At 43.5% G+C, this 12,976-nt stretch overlaps 1 protein-coding gene across 4 annotated transcripts in view; it reads right to left on the bottom strand.

The window, feature by feature from the left end:
- JARID2 (jumonji and AT-rich interaction domain containing 2) overlaps positions 1-12,976 on the bottom strand; it is a 226,433-nt gene that overhangs the window by 14,794 nt on the left and 198,663 nt on the right. For all 4 annotated transcript variants that reach the window (XM_075083958.1, XM_075083957.1, XM_075083959.1 and 1 more), the window contains 6 exons: positions 11,662-12,161; positions 6,310-6,402; positions 5,761-5,879; positions 5,528-5,598; positions 4,573-4,687; positions 138-243 (listed from right to left, as the gene is read on the bottom strand). In XM_075083958.1, coding sequence (XP_074940059.1) covers positions 138-243; positions 4,573-4,687; positions 5,528-5,598; positions 5,761-5,879; positions 6,310-6,402; positions 11,662-12,161 — 1,004 coding nt within the window. The remainder of the gene's footprint in view (positions 1-137; positions 244-4,572; positions 4,688-5,527; positions 5,599-5,760; positions 5,880-6,309; positions 6,403-11,661; positions 12,162-12,976) is intronic.

Raw genomic sequence — 12,976 nt, 5'->3', positions numbered from 1 at the left:
AGTCAAAAGTAGCCAGATTTTAACAGCCTCTGTATCCTTGTAGCGTAAGACAAAACCAAAAGAAATCCCCAAACAACCAGCCTTCTGATTAGCCTTGGGTTCTCAAATGGGAATAACCTCTCCCAGTGTTAACCTACCATTACATTACTTTCAAGCATTTCCAGCCCTGGAGTGCCATTGGCTTGCAGCAGGGTATGTACCACATCATCAAGTTTGTTCTCCTCCGCAGCAGGAATGCAATACCTGTTGTTTTGTCAGAGGAAAAGAGAAAGACTTACTGTGGAGTAAATAACGGTCCACAGCTATACAGTAACAGGCAATTCAGACCAGGATGTTGATTACAAGAAAGAAATTAAACACAGGGTTTCCCACAGTTCTTTTTTGTAAAACACTGAGGATTTATGGAAAGCTGTTTATTTAGACTCAGTCTGATGGTGTTCACTAGATGCCAAGGGACACAAAATCCCCAAAACAGAAATGTGAAAACTCCGTGCTCTGTAGAATCAGAGGAGAGAAATCAGCAATAGAATGATGTTCGTTTTAATGGCACCAAAACAGCTAATTATGAGCAGCATTTTGCATCTCATAAGCACCGATATATGTTGTTAACTTTATCATAAATGGTTGTATTTATTACCTGTGCATCAACCAAAGGATCTTTTTATTTAATAACATTTTCTATTCATAACAATCAAGAAGCCACAAATCGCCATTACTCTTAGTACACAAAATAGCTTAAGACCTTCTTGCCTTGCTTACTAAACAAATCCCACATCCCTCCCCTTCCTTGCAACAAAAGAAAGACCTAAGAGCACCCAAAGCAGCAAGAGAGATTTAAAACTCTGCTGGGTATATGCCAAGTTGCACATCCTCCTCTCCTTTAGAAGCCAAGGAAGCAGCTGTCCTCTCTGTGCTCACTGCCAGCAGTGCTCCCTATGCAGAAGTGACAAGAAATAGCGTAGGAGTCTCAGGTCTTAGCTTCACACATCCAGAGAACTGCTATTTTGCCGGATGTAGGGAGGTGATATGGCGACAATTAGCCACTTCTCTTGTTTTCACCCTTCCAGAAGGGTAATGGTTTATGTCCACCCAGGAGATACCTGTTCCCAAGACTGGTAGTTGGTACCTGACAACTGCGAACTGAGCAGCGCAGCTTGGTGGGAAACGGAGTGCAAACCCTGAGATTCCCAAGCTTGCCTTGAGTTGCTGCCATGCTGGGCTTTACCTGTGACATTACTTTATTTGGATTTATTATGCTCAGGCAAATAAAAAGCACCTCCAGATTTATCATGACTTATCTCAGCTCACTTTAAGCAATGAGACCTCAATCTGGAGCCCATCTGTGCCCATGCCAGACACACACGCACAGAGATTTTTTTTTCCAAACTTGGCAACAAGAGAAGAGAAAGAATCTGGAAAGATTCTGGGGAAAGGGTGCAGTTTTCTTGTCATCCACCCAGTCTCTCCACCAATTTCATAAAGCGTTCTGCTGACCTTACAGACCTTGTCAGGATACTTGCTTGTAATGTGCGCTAATATTAACTCCATATACGTCATACAGTTATCCTGCTTGATTAGCCTGTAGGAGGTTGTACTTCCTGTGATTTGAGCATCTCATTACTGTTCACAGTACTGATGATGACTTTGATCTGTCTTTGTCGATCTTCAAGCCGAGAACCAGAAAAGGTGACAATATCTACTCGTACAGCTAACTGTAGCCACAGTAAGGGCTCTAGTGAGCTAGTTGCCCAGGTGTATATAGACTGACTCCTTACATATATGTTGACAACGATTAGGACCTTGCTAAGAAATCCAAGGGTTATAGAGAGGTGAGGTGGAAGAACCTCATCTTGATGAGGATCAAGTCCCAAGAGCAATTTTAAATGCGCGCTGTGTATCAAATGCTTTGCAGTACCTGCACTGCTAACAGCAACAGCTGCAGAACAGCTGCATGTGTGTAGAGCATTACTCTAGTTACACTATAATAACAGATTTTAAATGGTGATAAAAATACTTTAAATTCAAATCCAGAACATGGCAGAGCCCACTCTTTTCTTTTAGAATCAGAAAATATAGGTGGAACAGCTGAAAGATTTGAGCATGCAGACCCTCAGAAGGTGGGCTTAGGAAAAGCACAGGAAGGATGTGTGAAGAGGTTTGGCAGCACAGAATTACATGGGACTATCTGACTACTGGCAGGACTGAGGCACCCGCTGCCATTTCACGCACTCACAATTCTTCATGTATCTATAAAAATGGGAAATAAGCAGCCAGCATAGACTTCTGAGTGTCTTGGGCAGAACACGATTTTCTTTTGATGGGCTCTGAGGATCCTTCCTGAATAAAAAAGGTTAGGTCACTGACCTCTGCCCTACATGAAAACTGAGCTCTCCTGTGTTTCCTCTTCAGGAGGTAAATCTGAGAGATTGGACAGTGGGCTGAGCAATCTATAGGTAAATGAAGCACCACTGATTTTACCACCACAGGGATCTGTCCTCAGAAGAGAAGAATTCTGGGTGCTGAGTGGACTTGGCAAGACTATGAAGAGCTTTGGTGCTCAGTTGCCTGCTTTGTTATTACTGAAGCAGTCACTGAAGGCAACGCTGTCAGGGCTACTCCAGATACTACACCAGACCTAGAGTTATTAAATTAATCTTTTCCTCAATAAAGTTGGGTACTTTATTGCAATATTTAAAGTTGTAACGAGTTAATAATGCATATTAGCCTGACACCAGCATGTCAGCCCTGCTGAAGAGTAGCTTTTACAGACAAAGGAGTTTCACATCTTCCTTCTGATGAGTTATTCCTGCTTACTGGCCATGTTTCATGAAGGCAATCACAAGTACACCTGAAGCTATGTACCTGTATGTATAAGTAAGCCCATCAAGAAAAAGCAAATGGTTTCTTTGGTTTTATTCTTCTTGGCTTGGAAAAACAGAAAAAGTAGCCTTTCTTGAAACTCTGGCTGGCCTCATTTTCAATCCCAAAAATCTTTTCAAACTCAAAAAGCACATGTTTTGTCATGCACAGTATGAAGAGTGGCCTCAGAACTTAATTATGGGATTCCTGAACACTTTTTGTTTGGAATTTACTTAAGACTAGATGAATGTCAGCGAGAGAAACAGACTCACCTAAGACTGAGGACAACATAGCTTGCTTAGTAATTTGTTCTGATAGTGTATTATTATAAAAGATTATAGATTCCTGATTCATGGAAGAGGGGGAAGAGCCATGAAATGCCCATGACAGAAAGCGACAGAACTCCCAGGTCTGCAGCATAATCCAGCGTTTACCTTTACCCCTTGGTATGATCACATACACACCTCCAACTTAAAATATTTAGAGAAAGGAGCTCCTCCTTTAAGGGTTTCCTCCAAGATTCTAAATCCTTTTTTCTGGGCCATGTGCCTTCCCAGTGACAGCTGGGTCAGCGCCGCTGACATCAGCACCAGCTGGGAAATACAGCAGTTAAAGGTAAAGACTGAAGTATGCACTTTGCAGGTGAATGAAGTGCAGTTGACTCTGCCACCACAAGGACTCCTGGATGAAAAGAGGGTCCCTGCAGGCCTTCTCCCGTCGCACCACAGGGGGAAGCCTTTGTCACACCACAGGAGGAGCTGAAGGCTTCCGTAGCTCAGGGTTCAAAAGGGAAACTGCTGAAAGGGAACCAGCTTGTCACCTTTGCAGGTGGGCACCATTTAAACAACTTTTCTTCTCCATTTATTGCATTTTCTCTGATCAAGGAACACAGTTAGATTGCTTGTCATTCATCGCTCTTCACTGACGATCCTCTTGGACAGTAACACCAATATCACAGGAACCTGGCAGAAAGACACGTGACGTGCCAGCAGCACCTGCTTCCTCTAAACCTCCATCAGCTGTTGTACTTCCATTGCAATCTAACTCATCTTCATCTGTAATAGCACGTATGCACTGAATCCAGGAAGGATTCACCATGTTCAAAACCATTGATAAGCTGAGTGTTAAGCCTATTTGCATGAAGTGTCTACAAAATACAAAATGCAGCTAGCAGCTAACTGGTAAGTGTGTAACCATATTAAAAATTATTATCATATGACGATGAAAAAAACTCGTATGACAGAAAATACTAGGGACCTGGTAGATATAGAGTTCAAGATATTTGTCGTAAAATGAGAAAGCAGTGCCTATTTAGCCAGAGCATGGATTAAATCATTTTAAAAGTGACAATATGGAGCTAGCTTGACAAGCCTCTCTCTGTCAGCCTAAGGAAAGCCTACCTTGACTAGCTGTCATTTGGCTTCCATGTCATGAAAATTTTCCATAGATTAAACCCTATGTCAAGCAGAAACAGTTTATTGCTAAATATCTCAGAATAGAGCGTGGAAGATAAAGTGAAAATTTTTTGCCAGGAAAAGGAGTTTGAACACTTAAGTTTATCCTACACTTTCCCATTAAAGCTGTAATCGCACACACTGGACCTTCTAGGTGAGATTCATTCATGCACAAGGTATTACACAAGCTGCTGTTAACACCAGCCTACAGACAGCCGCTGCGGTGAATGCGAAGAAAACAAAACGCAGGAACACCTACCAAATGCAATCAGCACCAGTGTGTAAGTAGTCAATGTATGGAAGGTGATTTTGGTCTCGAGACCAGCATGAGGTAGAAAAGACCATGCCAATATTTAGCCAAGGAATTGTCACTCCTAAAACAGAGAGATTGAAAATGAGTTTTGAGTAACTGCAGTTTCTAATTAGAAGACAGTTTTAGAGGGCATTTCAGTTGAAAATCTTGTTCTACCTGCGAGCTGACCCTTAAGTTTTAAATCTTCCTACCAGAGTGATTAATTGACAGAGAATAATTTAACAAATTCAGCATTTTCCACTAACAAAATATCTACCATTCAGTTACGGTGCCCTTGAACATATTTGTTTTCTAATAGCTGTTAAAAATTTTTATTCTTTAGAGAATTTACAAATACCCGTAATTGACGCTCAATGCCATTGATCAGAGGAGGTTGCTTCATGTTGTCAAGTGCACGTGCATTGTAAACAGGTACCCTGTTTTCCTGCTGGTTTGTTCAGGCTCAACACCTGCACAGGAGACTGAATTCTGCTTTCAGCTAACGTTTCTACCAGTAAATTGCAATGGCACATATACAGCTGGAGCACTGATGACAATTCATTCAGAAAACTTGTTTGCTGCTTTGCCCAGCGCCACAGACCAGGTTTGCAAGTAAGGAAGTAGCACAGCTACTTCATCACCCTGACACAAAGCAAGAACACCAATGTACTGGCAGCAACAGAAAGGGATACTGCAAGTACAACTGGTTCCTCCCAGGTATAGAGTCTCAACTATTCATTAATTCTTTACCTGCACACCTGCCTTCATTCCTTTAAATGCCACCTGCTACATACAACCGCGTGTCTACCCAGTCAGCTGGCGAATAGAGGGGCCAGAAAGACGGAGACGACTTTGGTAACTACAGCAGAACTTTTAGAGGACATTTACACCTGCTGGAAACATAGGAAAGAGGCTTGCTTACCAGGCACAGCACCAAGATGTCGCAGGATGGATCCTGTATTATTAGGAAGGACTGTGAGGTTCCACCCATGCCTGTTCGAGGGGTGACACAGAGGCACACACATGTCAGCGCACATTCCTCCTGTCAACATCCCCGGTGCCAAGCTGCCCTCCCGGCTTCGTTCCCCCACCTCCACTCAGCACAATGGGGCAGCTGGCACGAATTGACAAAGTAGGTGGATTTGGTGATCTTACCTTGAAAATGGTTCAGATTTTCCCACGGGAAAGCCGCTCCCGTGGGTGTTGGTATCTACTTTTCCACAATGCACTGCTACATGGCAATCTTTCTGTTCCACTACCCGCCAATATTCTTGCTGTGAAAGAAAAAGCAGTAATGCATTTTTAATTCACTGAACAAGGTATATCTCATTGAAACATAAGCCCCACAAATTTACAGGGCTTTCATGACCTCAGTGTAATTCAACATAAAACGTTGCTTAAAATTAAGAATACAAATACTTAAAAGTAACAATGAAGTGGTAAGAGGGAACTTAGATCTTCTTGGCTCGTGTGCTTCAGCACATGACAGATTAAGACTTCTTTCTCTTCCTCAGTTCATCAACACCTTTATTAGAAGTGTCAAAAATCTTAAAAGGAAGTATTATGCCTATCTAACTATTTATTTTTCTCCCACACTAGACAGCCTTAAACTGCTTATGGTAATGCCTGAACATCAACTACACTGAATCCCCATACTCAGTCCCCTGAAATAAAAACTTTTACCACCCCTTGTGTTGGCCTCACCTCTACTTCAGCTACTGTAGGCTCCTTCGTGAAGCACATGTTCATGATGTTTCTTGCTGTTCGGTAGAAGGTTGTTAAGGAAACAGACCTACCCTGTGGAAAAAGAAAATAAAATTAAAAGTGAAAATAAAAAACCCGTACCTCTATTTGCCCTGGCCTCACTCTTCTTACACGCTTAATCCCAGATCACAACAGAGGAAAGAGGACGTGTCCAGAACACATGTGGGTCTAAAGCTCATTTCTTACCTGAGCAAAAATACCTCAAAAAATACAGAAATTTAATCACATCGAATCCCCAAACCAACCACCTAAAAGGCCAACTGAACATTCCCATAAGGCCATGTGCACTGCTTTGTCCAGGATAACGCTCTATGTTTGATAAATACAGAAGATGGACACCGCCCAACTTTCTAAGACAGGTTGCTATAGACTCAGTAGGCACCCGAACCTGCATTTTACAATCAAGTTCAATACAAGATCAAAGGACCACGTAGCTACGCTCTTTACATACAGAGAAACAGGTGAAAAAGACGTAGGAAATGCACAGAAATGTTCAGCATCAAACTAGTATTGTATGTGATGGAAGGGGGTCACAAAAAAGTAGAGTTTACCACAATGACTGTCATCACCCACTTACAAAAACTAGTTATCCTCAGTTCAATAAAAGCAGTTCAAATACAAGGAACCAGGACCTGTTATTACAAGGCTGAGAAAATTAAAACACAGTAAAACTGCCAAATGAGTGCACTCTTTCTTGGCACTGCTGCAGGAGCTGTATGAGAAGAGGATCTGACTTGGTCTTCTGCTTGAGCTATACCTAAATTTATGGATACCTACTTTCACACATACCTATAATACCAGATGCTCTGGGAAGCATCCTCTGAAGGCTTTGAAGGCAGAAGCACGAGAACACACTTGGTCCCTTCAGCCCAGACATAGTGATATGCCCCAACAGGGACACCCCCATTGCCTTCTCTGCCCCAGGGCAGAAGAAACGTCCTGGGAAGCCGTGAGCCATGAGAGCTGGCAGGCGCCAGGCTAGCTGCTGTGGCCAAATTGTTTTGCGGGCATTGCTGCAGGCAGAGACTAGCATTGCTCTGCAAACATGAAGTTGAAAATATCTCTGCCCCCTTGCCAGATCTACCGCTCCTTCCTCTAACCCCCATCATGTCCACTGGTTGCCCATCTGAGCAACCACGTAAATGAACGTTTTATTACTCAGACTATTACTTTTCCAGTTTTTCAATTATGAAACAGATCTGCCAAACCACCTCAGTCTTTTCTTGTGTTTAATTTATTTAAGAACTATGCCCAAGAGTAAACTAGAAACAACTATACTAGCAGCTTTTCCCCCAAAGGCCAAGTCTATCACTTTGCCATGCTCCTACAGCTGTAACATTGTCACTTTTTTAATTGAATGCAGCATAATTAGCTATAACAAAAAAGTTTGTGAAATGCCCAGGGCCTGGGGCCCTCTGATTCCCAAAAACTTCAGAGTTGGATGTTCTGTGATACAATAAGCAATTTCCTTCATCTTTTAATGCTCTCATGAATCATTTATTGAGGCAGCCTTTTTACAGCAAAACCTCTCATAAAATGCAGGCCTGCACCAACAGTCGTCACACTTGAGCACAGACTTCACCGCTCGCAAACCAACACACACTCCGCAGCAGCTTCCTCGTTTCAGTTACTCGCCTCTTTCTCTCATGTTACACAGAAAGACAAGAATAAAGACTCATCTTCCAAGATTAACTGTATCTTTCCATTTTTCAGATATGCAGCAAGCAAGAAAGAAGAAAGTGGAAAAACTGAACAGTTTAGCCCTTTAAAATGGCATATAGCCATTTCTTCCTCTATCAAGAATTTGGTATTTCTTTTTAGTCTCCTATAAGTTGTAAAACGAATTAAACAGTTGAGAAATTTTTGTTGTCTGTTTTTATTGTTTTGGTTTTGTTTGAGTTTGTTTTGGTTTGGTTTTTTTTTTTTACCTGAGGGATGTCATAGAATTTTCTAATGCAAACTCAGAAAATAATTTAAAATGCTGTAATAGAACATTTTAACCCAAACACAGAATGAATTGCTGAAGAGTAAAGTACCCTTTCCAAAGCCCTCACAAATGTCTCTACAGTTCAACAACTGGGACCTTCAAGCTACTGAGAAGAGTCTTTTTTGCTGCAACGATATGACAGAGGAAGGTTTAAGTGACAAAATTTCTTATTTCCTCTCCTAGTTCTTCTCCATGGCCACACCGTGAGACCCAACCCAGAGCATCACCACCACCACCAAGCCTGAAGGGAATGCACAGAGAAGGACACTGCAACGCTACGAATGTAAAAGACATTAAAGCAAACATAAAAATCAGCAGAAAACAGAGATTTCACAGTAGTCACAGGTGGCAAGGAGGGACTCCTGTTAAGCAGAATCTGAAAATGCCAAGTCCCCGGCAGAAGAGAGCTCAGCTCAGGATTTCCGGGACATTTTCACGTAAGGGCTAGCAAAACTTGCATTGGTGATTTCTTCTGTGTGTCCCTCTAATGTCCCTCCTGCTAATAAGCCTTCAGTTTGTTCTGTATGGAAACAAATGCTGTTTTCAGTCAGCTCCGGTACAGATTTTTAAAGTATTTTCAGAGCTAAAATTGAGGAAAGAAGAGAAGAGTGAAACCTTGCAGCAGATCCTTCTTTCATGACAGCAGTTTACTTCACATACTTACAAACGGCGACATTTTATTAGTCAGGCAGAAAAGCCATACATTTAGGAGTAAAGAAAGCAAGCGCAGCAGCCTGCAGCACACCCTTAAAAGCACAGCAGGCCTTACAGCCTGGAAAGGAGCAACACTGAAAATGATTTGGGAGCCCTGGCAGAAAGTCAGCCAAACACAAAGGAGATTTACTCTAACCTTGACATGCGATATGGTGGTAACTGCTCCTGGAAGACTGGATGTCTCTTTCTAAAAACACATTCCAGCTCAAGCACGTGCTGACTGCAGAGATTACTGTGCGAAATCCTAAACGTACGGCCTCTTCATGGTCTGAAGCATAGACTTTATGGCCTAAACTGGACGGCAGCCATATGATTATGTTTTTCTCCTCCAGCCCTCAATCTATTGACCTGGGCATTTACCAAAAGGGTGGGGTTTTGTTTTGTTTTGTGTGTTTTTTTGTTTTCTATTAGAATTAGCAACGTGCTTTAGAAAGGAACCATTACAATCCTGTCATCTGTGGAAACTGTAACATGAGGACATGTTCAGATAAACAAATTTCAGATTTTCTCAGAAACATGTGTATAGGTAAAGAACATTTCCCTCTCCACAGACACACGCACACACAGAGAATACCACCATCATTTAGGAAAAATCAGACAACGTAGGATTAAAAGGCTTGTTTCACAAAATGCCACGAAGTACCCTCTGCTTAAATCTGTAAGCCTCACCTCAGTCTTATTAAAAAGCCTAGTGATGAACTACAGCCATTTTACAAGTCCTGGGGGTTACTCTGTGCATCAAGATTGTTGCATGATTTCTTACTTCTACGTTTGGAGGCTCACTCTAAGTGCCATAACCAGTCCTCATGCACCAGTCCTTCTACAGGGCTCTTCCCCCAAGTGCTGTGAAAACAAAGCTACGGACCTCTCTCCCCACTCAGATAGACCAGGTGTCCTGCAGGGTGCTCCGCAGCAGGGATCTCTCCAGAAACCCACCACAGATTTGCTTTCCCCTGTTTTCTTCCCCGTCCATCACCTGTGACAGCAGTCCCCAGGCTCTGCACCGCAGATGAGCATGGGCTGGAATTCATCAAATGGCCAAGCTTCAGTGTCATGGGAAGCTGCCGGCACCATGGTGGACAACCTGAGGCATTGCCTGAGCAGCTCCATCTGCTGCAGCCACTTTGGTGGGCAGGGAGAACACTGGCCCGTAGGCTCAGCGATGCGCGTCTCTAACAGCTCCTGCGCTCAGAACAAAAGTATTTCTACCAGGTATTGCTGGACTCACACATGGTCTGATGCTGTCAGTACTGCCAATGCTTTTGGGCAGCAGCAACAATTTGGGAGCGCTCAGATTTTTGGGGTAAAGGCCTGGGGCTCAGCAGACTTAGACAGGTTATACTAGCTGCGTTTTGCTTGCTTGCTTTTTTTTATTTTCTAAGTCCCATTAGGGTATGTATCACAAATCCCAGTCTTGCTTTCTGAGTTACTTTGTATCTTCTAAACTTTAACTTGGGACTTGCACTGGAAAAGAAGACGGAGGCATTTCCCCACTCAGTTTGTGGTTGTTCATACGGTAGTCAGGGTAAGTTGTATCAAATTTTTCATTTAACATCATTAAGCACAGGATATTAAGCACAGAAATGCCACTTCACTCTTCACAAATGCTGCTGTCATTAGATAAGCTTCTCTCCAACAGCAGCATGGCAAAGAGATTGCTTTTCAAAGGTGGGATTGAGGCCAGAGTCCCCAAGTAAAAGAATTTTTGGGCTGACAAATCATAACAGGCTGCAAAAGAAACCTGAAGCAAGCTTTTAAAGCTCAAGTCATGAGCTCATGCAGTCCCTAAACAGCTTAACAATAAGCCACTTTGGGCTATCTGGCTTCATTTCCTGGTGATGGAAGCGAGATTGGAAGGGGAAGAAACAGTGTATTCCTTTACTGGGCACAGACACTCAATGCTATATTTCTCTCAGAGCACGGCTACACAATTCAACACAACTCAAAATTGCACTGTGAGTTGCAGTGCCAAGTTCTGCTCCAGAGTAGGAGACTGCCAAATAAAATACAGTGAAAGAGTCAGCATTCCTTCGTAAATGGATGGATGTACTGGATGTGTGGAGGACTAAGCGTCCATGTGACTGTTAGTGCTGAGCAAAATCTGGCACTGTGGATGAAAACATTGTTTGCATTTCAGTTTGCCCTTTCTAAATGTAGTCGTATTTCTAGTGATATTAGTTTTGATGTGGAGCACTACTTCGCTCAACAAGAGACTTGAAAGACCCAGGAATGAGAAAGCAGAACATTACTTTAAACATCACTAGAAAGTGAAAACAAAAACTGTGTCTGCAAGGGTAACTGGGCAGAGCTATTCAGGGGTCATCTCACATGATGAAGCGGGGCAGAGCCCAGTGAATCTCGTCATGACAGTAACACCTTCCAGCTTTTCCAGACATCCCGTGAGAGCCAGGCAGATAACGATAAAGCCACCAGACTGCCTGGATGCAATAGCCACTGGCTGCGCTGCTGCCTTGGGGGTGGCACTGCAGCCCATCGGCTCCCCCCAGCTGGCTGGGTTTGCACTCGGACGCCACCCAGACAACAGCATCATCGGTTCTGCAAAACAAAATCGGCAGAGCCTGCCTTGTTACCTTGTATATACACTTGTGTAAGTCGCTAAGAACTCCCTCCTCCTCCTCCTCGTCCTCCTTCGTGGTCTCCTTTTCCTGAGCGAAGAGCCGCCGCCTGCCCGTCTTCAGTGGGATGTCAACCTCTTTTAACTTGTTGCGGAAGCCATTTTTGTGAACCACGCCATTGATGAGTCCGTTTTTGGGCTCAAACCGGGGCAAGGAATGGAACTTGTAGGCATTCTCCGAATGTCCCTCCAAAGGTCCTTTCCTCTTCTCCAAGATTTCCTTTTCCAGCAAGACCTCCTTCTCCAGTTTCTTGTGCTCCTCGGGGGAGAGGGAGTCATAGGAGAGCAAGTACTGGCAGTAGGCTTCTTGCAGCTTGGCCAGCCTGTCCTGTGCAGTTTTGGGGATGCGCAGCATATCTGCCAGCTTGTTCCATTTCTTGAGGTCAGTCACTTGCTGCATCCCCCCCATCTCGTTGATCAGCTGGACGAAGCAGGCCAGGTCGAGCTCACAGCCTCCTGGGGTCCACATGTGCCAGGCAGCAGAGGAGGGGAAAGGGAAACACAGGAGCAGGTTAGGAAATCTGTAGGTGGCTTGCGTCAAGCACCCTACCAAGCTGGGCACATATGGGATGTGCTACCCATGCAGCTCCGGTCACCTGGGCACTGGAGCAGGATTGTCCCTATCTTGTACGCCTTCTGCTAAAGACAGGTATGCGCCACGGTTTTGCTAGCTTAATTAATTCAGCAGATTGTATTTTTCCATTTGCCTTCCCTATGGTTAAATTTGCTCTCCACCTTGAGTTTCATTCCCTTCTCTTCTCAGAGGACCCCCAGCTATCTGCTGACATGCGTGTTTCCCCTGGTCATTACCCAGCAGCCAGGGAGATGAGAGTTGCCCAGCTCTTTAAAAGCCAGCACGCTCCCACCCTCCCCTTCCCCGTCACCAGTCTGGTTTATACCAGGAAGAAGCAAAACAAGTCTCAAGATGAGTACAGGCAATCAAAAAGACAAGTACCTATCCTTTCTGGAGCTGAAACATTGATTATCTAATGTCCGCACAACACTTTGAAAACAGTTAGTTTTTAAAAGGAACACAATAACATCATTAATTTCACTACAGGTAGAAAAATCCTTAAGAAAACCCAAGGGAGGCAGGAGGTTGGTTGGGGTTGGTGCCTGCAACTGCATAAAAAAGTTCCAGACATATTATTCTTCCAGTTTGAGGCCATCCATATTTTATACTCCATTATGTTTTTGTATGTTTTAAGATGACTAGCATGTTTCACACTCCAGTCAAAAAATAAAAATAGAGGATTATACAAAGTATGGCA

Source organism: Phalacrocorax aristotelis, chromosome 2 (assembly GCF_949628215.1).
Source record: "Phalacrocorax aristotelis chromosome 2, bGulAri2.1, whole genome shotgun sequence".
In the NCBI taxonomy this organism is placed as follows: domain Eukaryota; kingdom Metazoa; phylum Chordata; class Aves; order Suliformes; family Phalacrocoracidae; genus Phalacrocorax; species Phalacrocorax aristotelis.
This window is presented reverse-complemented; position numbering and strand designations above follow the sequence as displayed.